General features: G+C 29.6%; 2 protein-coding genes across 2 annotated transcripts; both read right to left on the minus strand.

Moving 5' to 3' along the window:
* Positions 1-1,113: 1,113 nt before the first annotated feature.
* On the minus strand, positions 1,114-1,881 carry LOC108456454 (uncharacterized). Its single transcript, XM_017755028.2, has one exon. It carries the CDS (start codon positions 1,834-1,836, stop codon positions 1,471-1,473), a length of 366 nt encoding a protein of 121 aa, XP_017610517.1. The 5' UTR covers positions 1,837-1,881; the 3' UTR covers positions 1,114-1,470.
* A 7,645-nt stretch (positions 1,882-9,526) lies between these two features.
* Positions 9,527-10,878, minus strand: LOC108456226 (uncharacterized). The gene has a single exon (XM_053018890.1). It carries the CDS (start codon positions 10,580-10,582, stop codon positions 9,743-9,745), a length of 840 nt encoding a protein of 279 aa, XP_052874850.1. The 5' UTR covers positions 10,583-10,878; the 3' UTR covers positions 9,527-9,742.
* Positions 10,879-14,034: the final 3,156 nt, after the last annotated feature.

Raw genomic sequence — 14,034 nt, forward strand, 5'->3', positions numbered from 1 at the left:
ACGTTGTTTTCCGATATTTCCCACGTTACTACATTTTGTACATTGTTTAAAACCCTTTCTACTAGCTTACATTCTAATGTAAATCTTTAAAAATGAACCTTCTTCCTAAGAAACAAATTGAGGTTTTGTTGTTTTCGTTCAAAGTAAATTGAGATTTTTTTATTGGTGCTGGCATTTCAAGAGTATCATGATTCTGTATTAGAAAAAAGAAAGGGACTATCATGATTCATTCCATGAGACACACCAAAGCAAAACTCGCTTGAACTTTTCCCACACCATATAATAATGGAAATTTTACTGGTTCAAAGTTGACTTTTCCTATCAGTTTATACAAGAATTGCCTATTAATTATGAGCAATAGCACCATTACTATCATGGGTGGAGCAGTAGACGCACCAACATAACTCTAATAATCACCTGCATCATCATATATTCTTACTGCAACTCAGAATAGTAGGAGTGTTGGATACATGTATATGCTCATTTCTTTCGTATATTTAAAAGATCATAACTCATATTCGAATATATAGCTTAGAGGTGCTTCTGGTATGATTGTGGTTTGGTTTAAAATCAGCCAGGCTCTAAGGGGCGCATAAGTTGCTTTCATTCCTTTTTCCTTTTCAAAACCTTCCTTATGTTGAGATGGCTATTAGAAAAGCTCCCTTTTAGTGACTTGGCAGGTGAGACAGAGACAGGCATAACCCTCAAGTTGGCTTATATAGATGCATTTAGGCTCTTTACAATGCGGTAAAATATCCCATCAAAATTTACTCTTATTCTCGCATAAAAGGGTGCTGAGATTTGAAAGTTACATGTTGTTAGGTGAATGTTAATTGGATGAGTCATTGGCTAAAAGCCGCTTGTACCATGCCTTTGAGGCATCGAAAGCACTACCTGTTGAGTTTCAGACCAGGAAATAGAGATCTGTGCTTTTGTTGGTAATTTTTAAAATACATTGGCATTTCCATTATTCAGAAAAAAATACAAAAAGCTTTTGTTCTCGTTACTGTTGTATTACACCCAGTTACAAGCCGAAGTTAATTACTTCATTGACCTTAGCATGTGCTAGAGTGACTGATACTCTGTTTTGCTTCATTGATCTCTCAAAGGTGATTGTATGAGGCAGCTAAGGTTCATTAGATTCCTTTTAAATGATAGCAAAATTAATGGATGTTCACAAGGACATGAATTCAACACCAGTTTATCTACTAATTCATTTTCATCAAGGAGACATCATCGTATCTTGTGGTGACAAGCAATATTGTTTTAGTATACTTAATTATATCTACTCTTTGTGTAAGATAATCCTAGCTAACAATATTTTCTACTACATGATATGCTGCGTTACTAGTTAACTTCAGCTATGGTTTGTAATACAGGCTTCGACCCTCTGCAGCTATCATCATCAACATCAGGTGTGATGATTCCATTTGTGGTTTGTTTACTTTGTATGTTGTGAGATGCAATGTCCTAAGCTGAAACTCCTCCATTTTGAAGCAGCTCTTGCAGTTCTTGCTTACTAATTATCAACTTAATTCTGACAACATTGGGACTCCTTACTTGGTCATCATTCACTTCTGGATTTGAAAACCTCACTTTCTTTTTCTTACCCTTTTTGGATGGTGATGGAAGAGGTATAAGGTAATACAACTGTCCTGAAATCAGCTTTGCATCAGGTTGAAGATGGTGGAAGCCTGAAAATGAATCCGACAGTGCATGACCAGAGAAGTTTGATAAAACTTGTTCAACTTTGACGGGGGCTTGATATTCAAGGATTTTGCCATCAGGCTCCATAATTCTTATAACTTTCTCTTCAACAACTAAGCAATTCCCCATGGCTTTGTTGCTCACAATAAGACGAAAAAGAAAAGATTGTTGAAATTGAGTGTAAGAAGTGCATAGATTTTGGTATTTAAAGAGAAGGTTTATGGCAATGCCCTTACAACATACAAATATTACACAAATTGCCTTATCCTGGACTGGACCCCATTTGTTTGATTTTTGCAGGTATATAAGCTGGACTTGAAAGTCGTCATTTCTCAATCAATCATTCCTATTTCACAGCTTCAAAGAAAAACAAAAGGAACACTTTATTGACTTAGGGAGAGTTCTTTTCAGCTAAATGGAGAAAACCCGGCAAGGTAAAGTAGGAGAAAAGCATGATCAACTTGGTTGTGCAATGCCATACAACTTGATCTTCTCCTTTTTAGGTACTGCAACATGACAGTTAATTTGCCTGTCTTTTCATGTCATTTCTTTTATCATTTTGAGGTTAAAATGACCATTATAGAATTGTGTCATCTGCAGACCACAATTTTATAGCGTAAGATGAGCTTGGATCCCGTTGGACCGCTAAAACTAAAAAAGTGTTTGACCATTATGCTCCGTGGACGCGGCTCTGTCGTTGACCCCATGTTTGCAACATTGACTATTTCCTTGCTCCACTTTCTTCATCAGAATACCTGCTTGCCGTATCTTACACTCTTCGCAAAGCCAAGGTTAAAGTATCATCAGTGTGATTCTCATTCATATTTTATTCGAATTTAAGTTGTGGATTTATCTTAATTTGGGTCTAGAATATAGAATACTAATGTTGTTTATACACTGTACTGATTCATTCCATCTTTTTATATTCAGCCTGCAAACTGCAATTTTCATTACTACTTGTACTTATCTGCTAAGATTCAAGTGCCGGCCAAACTGATTCAAATGATTGATTGAAGGTAATGAGTCCCCCCAAGTTGGCTGTCCGAGGCAAGTGGTGGTCCAGTAAACCAAGTAAATAAGGACAGGTGAGAGGATTTCAAAGGCAGAATTGGAAGTATAAAGGAAAATACATGTGGTGCTTTAGTTGGAGAGAATATGAATGAAAATGACGGAGACCCACTTGTGATAAGATAGAAGAAAAATATTGGATTTAGTGGTGAGTGATGGTGTCAACACGCATGCTTCGCCAATGGATCATGGGCAGGATAGGATAGATAGTAGTTCATGGTAGAAACAAATTAAAAAACCCATCTCTTTTTGTACCAAAAATAATAAAAAAGAGTAATTGAAAACAATTATTGGGTACCAACATTCTTTTGTTGCTCTAAATTTAAACCAAAAGCTGTACAAATATATTGATGCCCTTTTAGAAAGTGGGATACTTTATCTATTCAGTTGCAGTTAAATAGCCAATAAAGAAAGCACTAGTATGGCTTTACTACTGCTGTGATTTTGGCAATACATAAAAACTCAAGATTTTAATTATTTTTTCAATTGAAAAACTCAAGATATGTACAAATGCCAGAACCCCATTTGCTGGGTGGTTATGAAGTTGGGTTGCTTGTTCCAGTTTGGCGACCAAAAGATCTATCAATTCAAGTATAGCATAAAAATATCTTGTCCCCTTTCCTGTTGCTTTAAGGATATTTAAGATCTTAAGGATTAAAATGGTGTCATTAATTATGTCAGGCTGATGAATTCTGAAGTTGACTTTTACATTATGGTTATATGAAAACAGGAAGATACCCTATATTCCAAGAGTCCCCATAACGATGGTAAAGTAGCCCCAGGCATGGAATTTTAGGTTTGTGTCTTGATGTATTTCATTACAAGATAAAATTATGTCAGCCTGATGAATGGTTAAGGGGAAAGAATCCACTATGTAAAGGCATTGCTCCGAAATTTCATACAAATGATCTCACCATCATGGAAAAAGCAGGCAGGATTTAAGCGTAACTTGTAATTTCAGAATCACTTTTCTTATGAATGCCATTATCATCCCAATCAAAATCCATACTCCTTTGTTGATGAGTTCTATTTACATGGAATTTATAATGGTTTCATATCAATAAAAATATTCCTTTCTCGTTCCCCTTGTCTGATAAATAACTTATATACAAATGAAACTTTTGATTTTTCCCACAACATTCCCTTCGCGTCTGCAACTTTTGTTTTGACATGGCTCATGGAATTAGGACGCTTATCTCTCAATGGTTCTACGGCACCGCCATCTCAAATTCTCTTCCTTGACTCAACTATTGATTTACTTTAATATATCCTCCACAACATTGTAGGTGAAAATTTTGAGAAATACAATTACTTAAAACGTTGATATAAAATTTTTTTTAAGTTGAAATGATTAGGTAAATATATCGAAATTCGTAGTGTTTTAAGTTTAAATTCGTAGTGTTTTAAGTTTAACTACTTTATGAGCATATTTTCTATTTTTATAAAAATATATATTATGAAAATAATATAATTTATTTTAAAAATCAATTTTATTTCAATAATTATTCAGCTTAGTTACCAGCTGACCTCTAAAACTAACTCAATTAAGAATTTAATATATAACTAGAAATTTTATCACATGTAGGTGTGTGTAAACCATGTATTTAAAATATAGAGATGTGTTTTAAAATAATATACAATAAATAATAAAATATATAATTTGAAAATAATTAATAATAAATAAAATATGTAAGATATTAAAATAAAAAATAGATTAAATTGCAAGTAAAATGAAATTTAAACACATAAATACATCGTATTATAAATACTAATGAGTATAATTGTTTATCATGGTCTTGCCATTAATCTTGAGTTGGAGTTGAGTTAACTTATGGCACCAACTTAATTAACAATATTATTAATTTTAGAAATCCTATCACATGCGTATACGTGTGGAAACCACGTATTTAAAACTTAAATGTGTGTTTATAATTTGCATAATTTTTATTATTTTTAATTAAAAAGACTAAAGTACCCTTAAATAAAATAACTTGTTTTAAATATGAAAGGCCATTTTTGTAATTTTCTTAATAGACTTGGTACACAGTTGGCTCGTGACACCAATCTAATCATGGATTTTATTAATAGTATAAATATATAACTGGTGAAGGTAATGGAGTGTGAATAATAAAATTAAAATGTATAATAATATTAAAATAAAGTTTAGTTGAGTGGTAAATTAAAATTTTACTATTATAATTGGCGTGAGTTTGAATATCAACATATGCATATTTTGTTGTTTTTTGAAGTGAAAAGATAAAAATACCCTCGAATAATATTATTTATATTAATTTTGAAAAGACATTCTCATAATTTTCTATCCAAATTGATGTCCGGTTAACTCGTGATATCAACTCAATCAATTATTTTATTAACAATAGAGATATAAAGTATAGATAGCACATTTTTGTTTTTTATTGCCACGTGTACTAAAAAATTAACCGACACGTGAACTAATCAAGTAGTCAAGTCATCATGAAATATCTACATAAAAAAATAATTGAACGTAAATAAAATTAAGGATCAATTTACCGTTGACACTATCGTTGAGCATAAATAAGATTAAGTGCCAATTTACTGTTTAATTTCAAAAATAGTTTTCAAGTTTAACCAATATTTGTAAAGTCAAAAGTAATGGTGAATAGATAATTTTTCAAACCAAACAAAAAAGTTGAAAAAAACATATTAATTTTTGTTCTCAAAATCAGGTGTCAAATTATAAATTTCTCATTCATTTATAATAACTATAAAAGGTAAATATGATTTATATATTCAAATTAAAATTTACACATAATTTATATTAATTAATTAAAAATATTTAAAATTTATATTTCATAAATTATAATATTAGCAATGACTTATCATAAATTATTTATTATATTTGTATATATTTGTTAAAAAATATTAAAAAACATGTCATCATTGTAGTAATAATAATAATAATAATAATATTTACATTATTGGATAAAAATTTAGCAAGATTTTAAAAGATTGATATAATTAATCAAATATGATATAGATTGAAAGGATAAAGTTTGGATTCAAATGTGCAAGTGATTTCCTAAATTTTATATGAAAATGTAAAATTGTCTTCAAAATAATAATAATTTTTTAATATTTAAAACATAGTTTACATATTCAAATAAAATTTTATATAACAATTCATTTTGTTTGCTTAAAAGTATTTAAAATTTATATTGGATAATCAAAATATTAATAATATTGTTTTCTTATATTTTTGTTGAAATATCATAATATTAACTAGAAATCTTATCACAGCATATGCGTGTGAAAACCACAAATGCCAACTTAAAAATAATAATAAATAATGAAACATATTGTTTAAAAGCGATTAATAATAACACATAAAATATATACGTTATTAAAATGAAAAAATTAGATTAAATTGATTATCATGGTGTTGTCATTAATCTTGAGTTGGTGTCAAGTTAACTTATGACACTAACTCAATCAAATGCATTATTAATATAAATATATATATATATATATATATATATATATATATATATACACATATAACTGATGGAAGTAATAGAATGTGCATAATAAAATTAAAATATATAAAAATACAAAATAAAGTTTTAATTGAGTAGTAAATTAAAGATTTTTCTAATGCAATTGATATGATTTCATATCTCACTCACAATATGTATATTTTTATTGATTATGTTAGTGAAAAGACTAAAATACTCTCGAATAATATTACTTATTTTAATTATTAAAGGATATTTTCGTAATTTCTTAAATAAATGGGTGACTTGGTTGAAAGTAACACCAACTCAGTCAGGAGGTTAAATAATAGTATAAATGAACTTTAACATCATTTGAATGCATATTTTTTACTTAAAAACATCATGTCTACAATGGACATTTTATTTCTCAAAAGATGCATTTAAATCTTAAACAAAAGTTTTAAGAAACACTTTTTCAAAACAATTTTCAAAAGTAATGAAAAACTAACCCTTAATTTGTTTATATTGTAATAATTTAATTCTATTTTGTGATTAATTAAATATAGTTTAATTCTACTTCAAATAATTTATTTACGTTGTATTTTTAATGCACATGTAGAGCTCAAATATGTTACTAAAACTTGTTGTGGTTCTGGTTCGGCTTAATTTCCAATATTACAATGATGCACATCTTCCATTTATGGGAAATACTTCACCTTTATTTGTGTCTCCTCTCTATCCCAAACATTCTTGCTATGTGTAACACCTTCACATGAGCGATCCTCTCGCCCACAAAAGGGGCTCACACAACTGTCCATCAAGTGGCACTTAATGTGCACATCGCACCCCAATCACTATGCCACCCAAATCTACTCATACTATACGAACCAAAATAGCACATACCTTGTTGGTTATCCACCAACACCCCCAACATTAGCAGCGGTATCCCAACCTACCCCAACCAACAACACAAAATCCCATCGTGTAGAACCCAGTGATACTTCGAATTACGAGCTCAACTCAGACTCTTGCAAGAACAAGTAAAGCTGCAGTCGGAGACAATAAATTAAGAAGAATGCACAAGAAATATAGGAACTCTAGATCATCTGAAACCAACTGCTCAATACACGAGTTTTATTCTAAATTTAGCATTTAGTCTTCTGCAATCCATGGTCTAAGGTTTAAGATTTCTTTTTATATGCTTTGGAAATATTTGTTCAAATCTCACTTAAAGATTTTGATGAATGCGTCACTCTCCCTGTAGTACTTTTTCAAATACTTTCCTCGATGAAGAATTTAGGAATCATGGTAAAAAATTTTGATGCCCCTAAATATACTGTTGTTAAAAAATAATATATATTATCTATTATACTATAAATAAAATAAATTAGAGTCACGGGTTAATTCGAATACCAACTCAATTAGAAAAATATAAATATAAATCAAATTTATATAACAAATATGCAGGTTTTTAAACAAATAAAAATCACACTTGAACTTTTGCCCTTCAAAAACCAAATGTCTTAATTTGCTCATTTACAATTTCTTTTTATTGTTTTTATTATTATTATTTTAACAATAATTATTATATTTTCAAAAGAAAATCCTAGCCCAAGTATTTTTGTTTCTTTCACTCGTAAAACGAATGTGTCATAAGACTAATAATACAGAGTATTATTTCTTTTGTGTAAGTTAAAAAGGATTTCATCCTTTCTCTTTTAAAGAGTGTTTTAAATCACTTGTAAAGCCCAAAAATACTACTAAATTTTGCTTTGATTTAAGATCTCTCTTGCCTCTAATCACTAGCTCTTCAATTGTATGACTTGGGTTAATTTGACCATTACTTGATAAAATTTCTGATAAAAAAGTTTGGTTTAAGAATTATTTAGATTATTCTAATTTTTTAGACATTTTAAAGTGATAATATGCATTTAAATTTATTAGTATTATGACATTTCAATAAAAATATTGTAATTCATTATAAATATTTAGAAATATAAAATATTTTTTAAGCAAATAATATAAATTAATTGTAAAATTTAATTTGAATATATAAGATTTTAGTATAGTGATGGTACTGGAATTTGGCATTTTGGACTTTGCTCCTTGGCATTGCATCAGCTGGTGACGGTAAGAATGATGATGGGTCATTTTTTTTTATTAACAGAAGGAACAAACTAGAAAATATAGAGTACGAAAGTAGCTTGCATCAGAAAATAAAGTATTCGTAATACATAATGGGATCATAGCAGTTAATAATAAAATCAAAATCAAATATCTGAGGTTTCATAAGTTGCTGCCCAATCAAGTCGAAATATCAGATAATGTTTTAATGTTGCACTTTGAAAACCATTAAGGAATGTCCTTCAATTTGGACTCGCAGTGACTATTACTATTAATGAAATTAATTTAGTAAGGTTAAGAGCATAGTGACACTAGTGGCCCTTGGGTCTGCCGCTCAGTTACTCAGGTTCTTGATCCTTGTTTACTTCACCTATTAACATTCAAAACAACTTCACCCTCCACTCCGCTCCGCTGCACCACAACTCACGCAGGAATCGTAAATTATGCCTAGAATGTTGTACCCTCATGCCAATATATTTACTCTGCAGTTTCGACTTTAAAATGATGAGGCCCCACTGAAATTTGAATGCTAATAAATTTTTAGTGCTTTCACGACACGCTTGATTACAGTCGCGCTTTGACATGCATGCATTTGTGGCAATGACTACGCACTTAGACCAAATGCACCTACCTTGTTCATTCACAGCAGTAATGCACTTCCGTTCTCTGTCTTCATGTTATGTATCCTGCTTCATTCATTCAACTTTAAACTCACCCTCAATATAAGTGCTTCAAATTCAATCTTTCATTTTGTTTAATCAGATTAGAGAATAAGATCTTTTGTAAATTAAAATTCTTAACTTTAAAATAATATAAGTCACATCAGATAAGAACATTTGGAACGATTTCAAAAGAGCAGATAGCTGCAAGGCCATGTCAGCCATTGAATGGTACAAAAGCTGAGCTTTTTGGTTGAAAGCTTTGGAATACAAAATATTTCTCTACTTTAACAACACCTAGATTTTACTGGTTTTATTCAAAAAAAATTTCTTCTTATTGGAAAGAAAGAAAATTGCTTTCTTCATTTTTCTCCTCAAATTTAGCATTGAATGATTTGGTTCTAAATTTATAGGTAATTTAATAATAAAAAAACTGTGCCCATTTTGTAAATTTTGAATGTGACTTGTGACGATAATTATGTTTAAAAAATTACATTTTTAATTTCTTATTAAACGAAAACTTTTACAAACTATGTATTCCAAAATTTTAAATCACTTGTTATTTACAAACTGTTGCCACATCTAAAATTAAAAAGAAAAAGACAAGAGTAGACATTGGAAAATTGTGCTTGTTTTTACCTCCCCAAACTGCCACCGTAGACCACGCCTTAGCTATGGCCCCACCACTAACAGAACCTTTTCCAACACTGCTTAGATTAACGGCTCCGATCTTCTACCAGATGCGAACCGCTTCATTCCTCCTAGACTGACCGGCTCAGTCTCCGTAATTTCAGGCTCCATCGATATTGCTTCACGACCATCTGGCGGCAAGCGACACCTAATGTCGCTGTTCCTCGGCGGCGAAGGCGCTTCTGGAGGCAGACTGCGTGGTTCACGTGCTTTTTCAGTGGACCCAAAAATAGCACAAAAATTTGGAAAGCAACCGCTTCTGCTTCTTCTTGCCGTTTTCTCTTTAACTGTTTCGGCTTCGGCGGATTTTTGGCGGTTCTTTCTCAGCGAGCGATTCCGGTCTCTCCTCGATTTCACTCTTCCCATACAAGAGACCTTAGGCGAAGACGGTTCAACAACTGGAGGATCGGTTTTAACGGAACCGGATCGTTTAGGAAACAATCTTGTAGTTGCAGGCTTAGTATTCTTCCTGTTGTTGGTCTCAGCAAAGCAAGATTTCTGCGGTTTGGGCAATCCGATGATGGAAGCTCTAGGCTTTCTCACAGAAAAGCGTTGAGAATTGAAGTCGGGGTTCAAATTAGGATTAAGATTGGTAGAGTTGGGAGCTGAGTTTCCTTTATGCGACTCTTTCCGTTGGTAAAAAGCATTGCGATCGAACCAGTCGAACTCGGAGTCTTTGGATAACCAAAAGGATTCAGGCGGGAAATCGGCCGGGATTTCATCGTCGAGAGATGTGTCAGCCGTGTGGAGGTGGTCGTCTGGATCGTTTTGGGTGGTAGCTAAAGTCTCGCAGACGATTTTGTTATCGCAAGAAGCACCGGCGCAGGCCGAAACAAGGGTTTCTAAATTGCCCTGTGGCATTGTACCAACAAACGAAAGAAGAAGAAGAGTTAAACGAAGAAGGAGAGAGAAAGTTGGAGAGAGGAAGGTTGAAGAAAGGAAGCTGCCTTTAAATAAAAAAAGAAAGTTTTTTATTGTGGAAATTTGATGAACAGACAGAAAATGAGTTTTGGAGGGAGAATTTCTACGTTGTTGACTGCTGCGTGCCTTGCTTCCTCTCTTTCGTGGATTTTTAGTTTTACGTTATTATTTTATCATTTGTATTTTTCTTTTTTGAGTTTAAAAAAAAAGGAATACCGAAGCAAAAAGTACAACTTTTAGCAACAAGAAAATGGAGTTTCCCTTGTATTGTTGTATGTAGGGAAAAAGAATAATTACGTCGATGTAATGATGATTTGCTTTGGATCGATGGAATATTTCGACATATCTCTACTACAAGATTAGTTACCTTAATTATTCAATTATATTGGTGCGGTTTGATTAGGTTTAATTAGGTCTGATTGCTACAAATTCTCCGGTTATATTGACTATATCAACTTACGATACATGCAAGTTTTGGTCTTCACCTACTGTGTTTTTTATTTTAGCGTAATTAAGGGTAGGTTCTTTCCTTTTTAACATATAATTGCTTGTGATTGTATGTATGAATAATCATTATTATTGGATCACCTAATTATTTATTTTAATTCTGACGAGGTTATATATGATTGAAAATTTTTGTAGGATAATTTTTTAATGTAAATTTAAGTTATATATTTTTATAAGAGTTAAAATATGATTTTACTATTATATTGACATATATTTTTATATATTTTAAAATTTTATTATTTTAAAAATTAAACTATAATTTTATCATATATTAATTTATAATTTTATAAATTTTAAAAACTTAAATCACATTTTCTCCTTTTAAGAGGCAGAGGAACCTTTCGCCCTGTATAACTTTAAAATTCGCTTTTTATTTTTTATTTTTTAATGTGTAATTATATTTTGTTAAACAAGCACGACTAGAAAATAACTTTTTATAATTATAAATTTTAATGACACCTTTTTAACAATTAATCTATAATATTCAAATATACCTAAAAAAATGTAAATACTTAATAAGATTAAGGAGGTTGATTTTTTAAAATACTATAATTAGAGTTCTGACTGATCTAATAAGAATTTTTACAAGTTACTGGTTTCAAGTGAATTTTAAGGATGTGAATTAAAATTTAATTTATAAAATATACTAAAAATAATTAAGTTATCTTGAAAGGATTTTGAAGAATTTGTATTAAAATTTTATATGGTATATATACAACATCTCCTTGTTGTATTTAATATATTTATTCTTTATTAATTCAATATGTAGAGTATTTTTAAAATATTTTAATATTTTATAAAAAATTGACCTAAAATGTAATTAAAATGAATTTAATATTTACTTATTTAAATTACTTTTAACTCCCAATTTAAATTAATTTATTTTATTATAATTTTATACATATTGCATATTTAATTTTCACACTTATAAAATTATGATTATTTTGAATAGAATTTAATGTTTTTTTTCCTTTTTATAAAGACTACATAATTAATAGCACCGACATCAGATCTGAAAATTTCTGATTTATCGGTGTTTCCAACAAATTCCATTTAACTTGGTTTTTCCAATAATTAAATTCTATAATTAAATAAAAAAACTTGATTAACAAGCATCGATCTATATGAAATTTTAATTATTCTAGTCTGATCAACATCAAATAATTATAATATCATTGATCATATATTTACGAGTCTGTTAAAATTGATGTCGTAGAGTAATTACATTGTATAAAATATAAGCTGATTTGCTTTTGTTTGATTCTTCTACAACCTTCTTTGCACCAGATTTATGCCTAATGAATTTTCAACACTTATCCCAAAAAAATGAATAGGATGTTTTGTAATTTATAGTAATATAATCATTTATAATATTATTTTAAATTGTTTTAATTAAAATTTAAATATGTTAATTTGTATATCTCTTTTTAATATATTTTAAATTTTAATAAAATAAAATTAATTTAATATTTTTTACATTAAGTGATAGTATCTACTTATTTTATTCAACACATTTTCATTGAAAACTCTATCTTAAGTAGAATATTAAAATGATTATTAAACACATTTAAATTATTAAATGTTAAAAAAATCATTAAATATTTTTAATAAAATGAAAATTTTCAATGTTTTATCAAGCACACCCTTAATGAAAGAATAATCTAGATTAAAGTATAAAAGTGTAATTATAATTTACTGAGCGAATTATATTTATTAATTTATTGTGGATTACTTTCCTAATAAAATTATGTAATTTTAGGAAAATGTTGTAACTAATTAATCAAACTTTTATCTACGCTTATATTTGTATAACTGTTATTAGTAAAATTGTCCAAAATGTAGGAAAACAAATTCAATATAGTTAATCTTTGATGTATGCAATGGAATGTTTTATTACTTCATTAGATGAAGTAAGAGATTGTTGCATCTTCTTTTTAGAAATAGGTGAATCCGATACAACCAACTTTTGGAAATGTCTAATTGCATCTGTCAAAACAGTAATCTTAATTAGATGTTACGTGTATTTTATTAATTCATATGGTTTATGAACTTTATTAGATTCTCCCAACTTCGTTTTTATAACATAACATGATTGAAACTATAATTTTAAAACCTGGGATTCTAATATTTTGCCCTTATTACTTCATAGTTTTAAGGGTTAGTTTATATATTAATACGGTGGAAATAAATTATTTGAGAAATTAGGTTGAAATTTTATTAAATTTATCGATTTATATTTTTTTTAGAGAGAGAAAGAAAAATGTGTCTTACAGGACGAGTTTTCACTTCCATATAAGTGAAAACGTGTCACATAAGACATATTTTCAGGTCAGAAAATAGAAACTCATCCTATAAGGCGCATTTTCCTTTCAACGGTAACTATTTTAACAGCCATAAAAATTCCTATATAAACCCCTCCAAACTCCATTCTTTTCAACCAAATACTCCATACTCGTTCTTCCTTCCTAAATTCTCAATCCTCAATCTTCAATCCCCAATTTCCAATTTCAAATTTTAAATCCTCAATCCTTAATTTTTTTTTTAATTTTATTCTCTTCGATTTTATTCTTTTCTTATAAATTTAAATGGCAAGTCAACTTATTTGTTTGGATGATAATGCTATCTTCAACGTTCAATTACAACTGGTAAGAAAATTTATTAAATTATGTAAATTTAAATAGTTAATTATTATACTATTTAGATTATTAATTTTTTATGTTTATATACTCAATCTGAAGATCAGATTTTGGAGACTACATAAACAATTTAAGTGAAAGTGTACCGAAGATCATTTATGGACACATAACCTCCAACCCGTATTTTAACCCAATTTTTACCTGTATATTGGCAGAAAATACCAGTGCCACCATATGGCTATCCTTCGT

This window comes from Gossypium arboreum, chromosome 9 (assembly GCF_025698485.1).
Source record: "Gossypium arboreum isolate Shixiya-1 chromosome 9, ASM2569848v2, whole genome shotgun sequence".
Lineage (NCBI taxonomy): Eukaryota > Viridiplantae > Streptophyta > Magnoliopsida > Malvales > Malvaceae > Gossypium > Gossypium arboreum.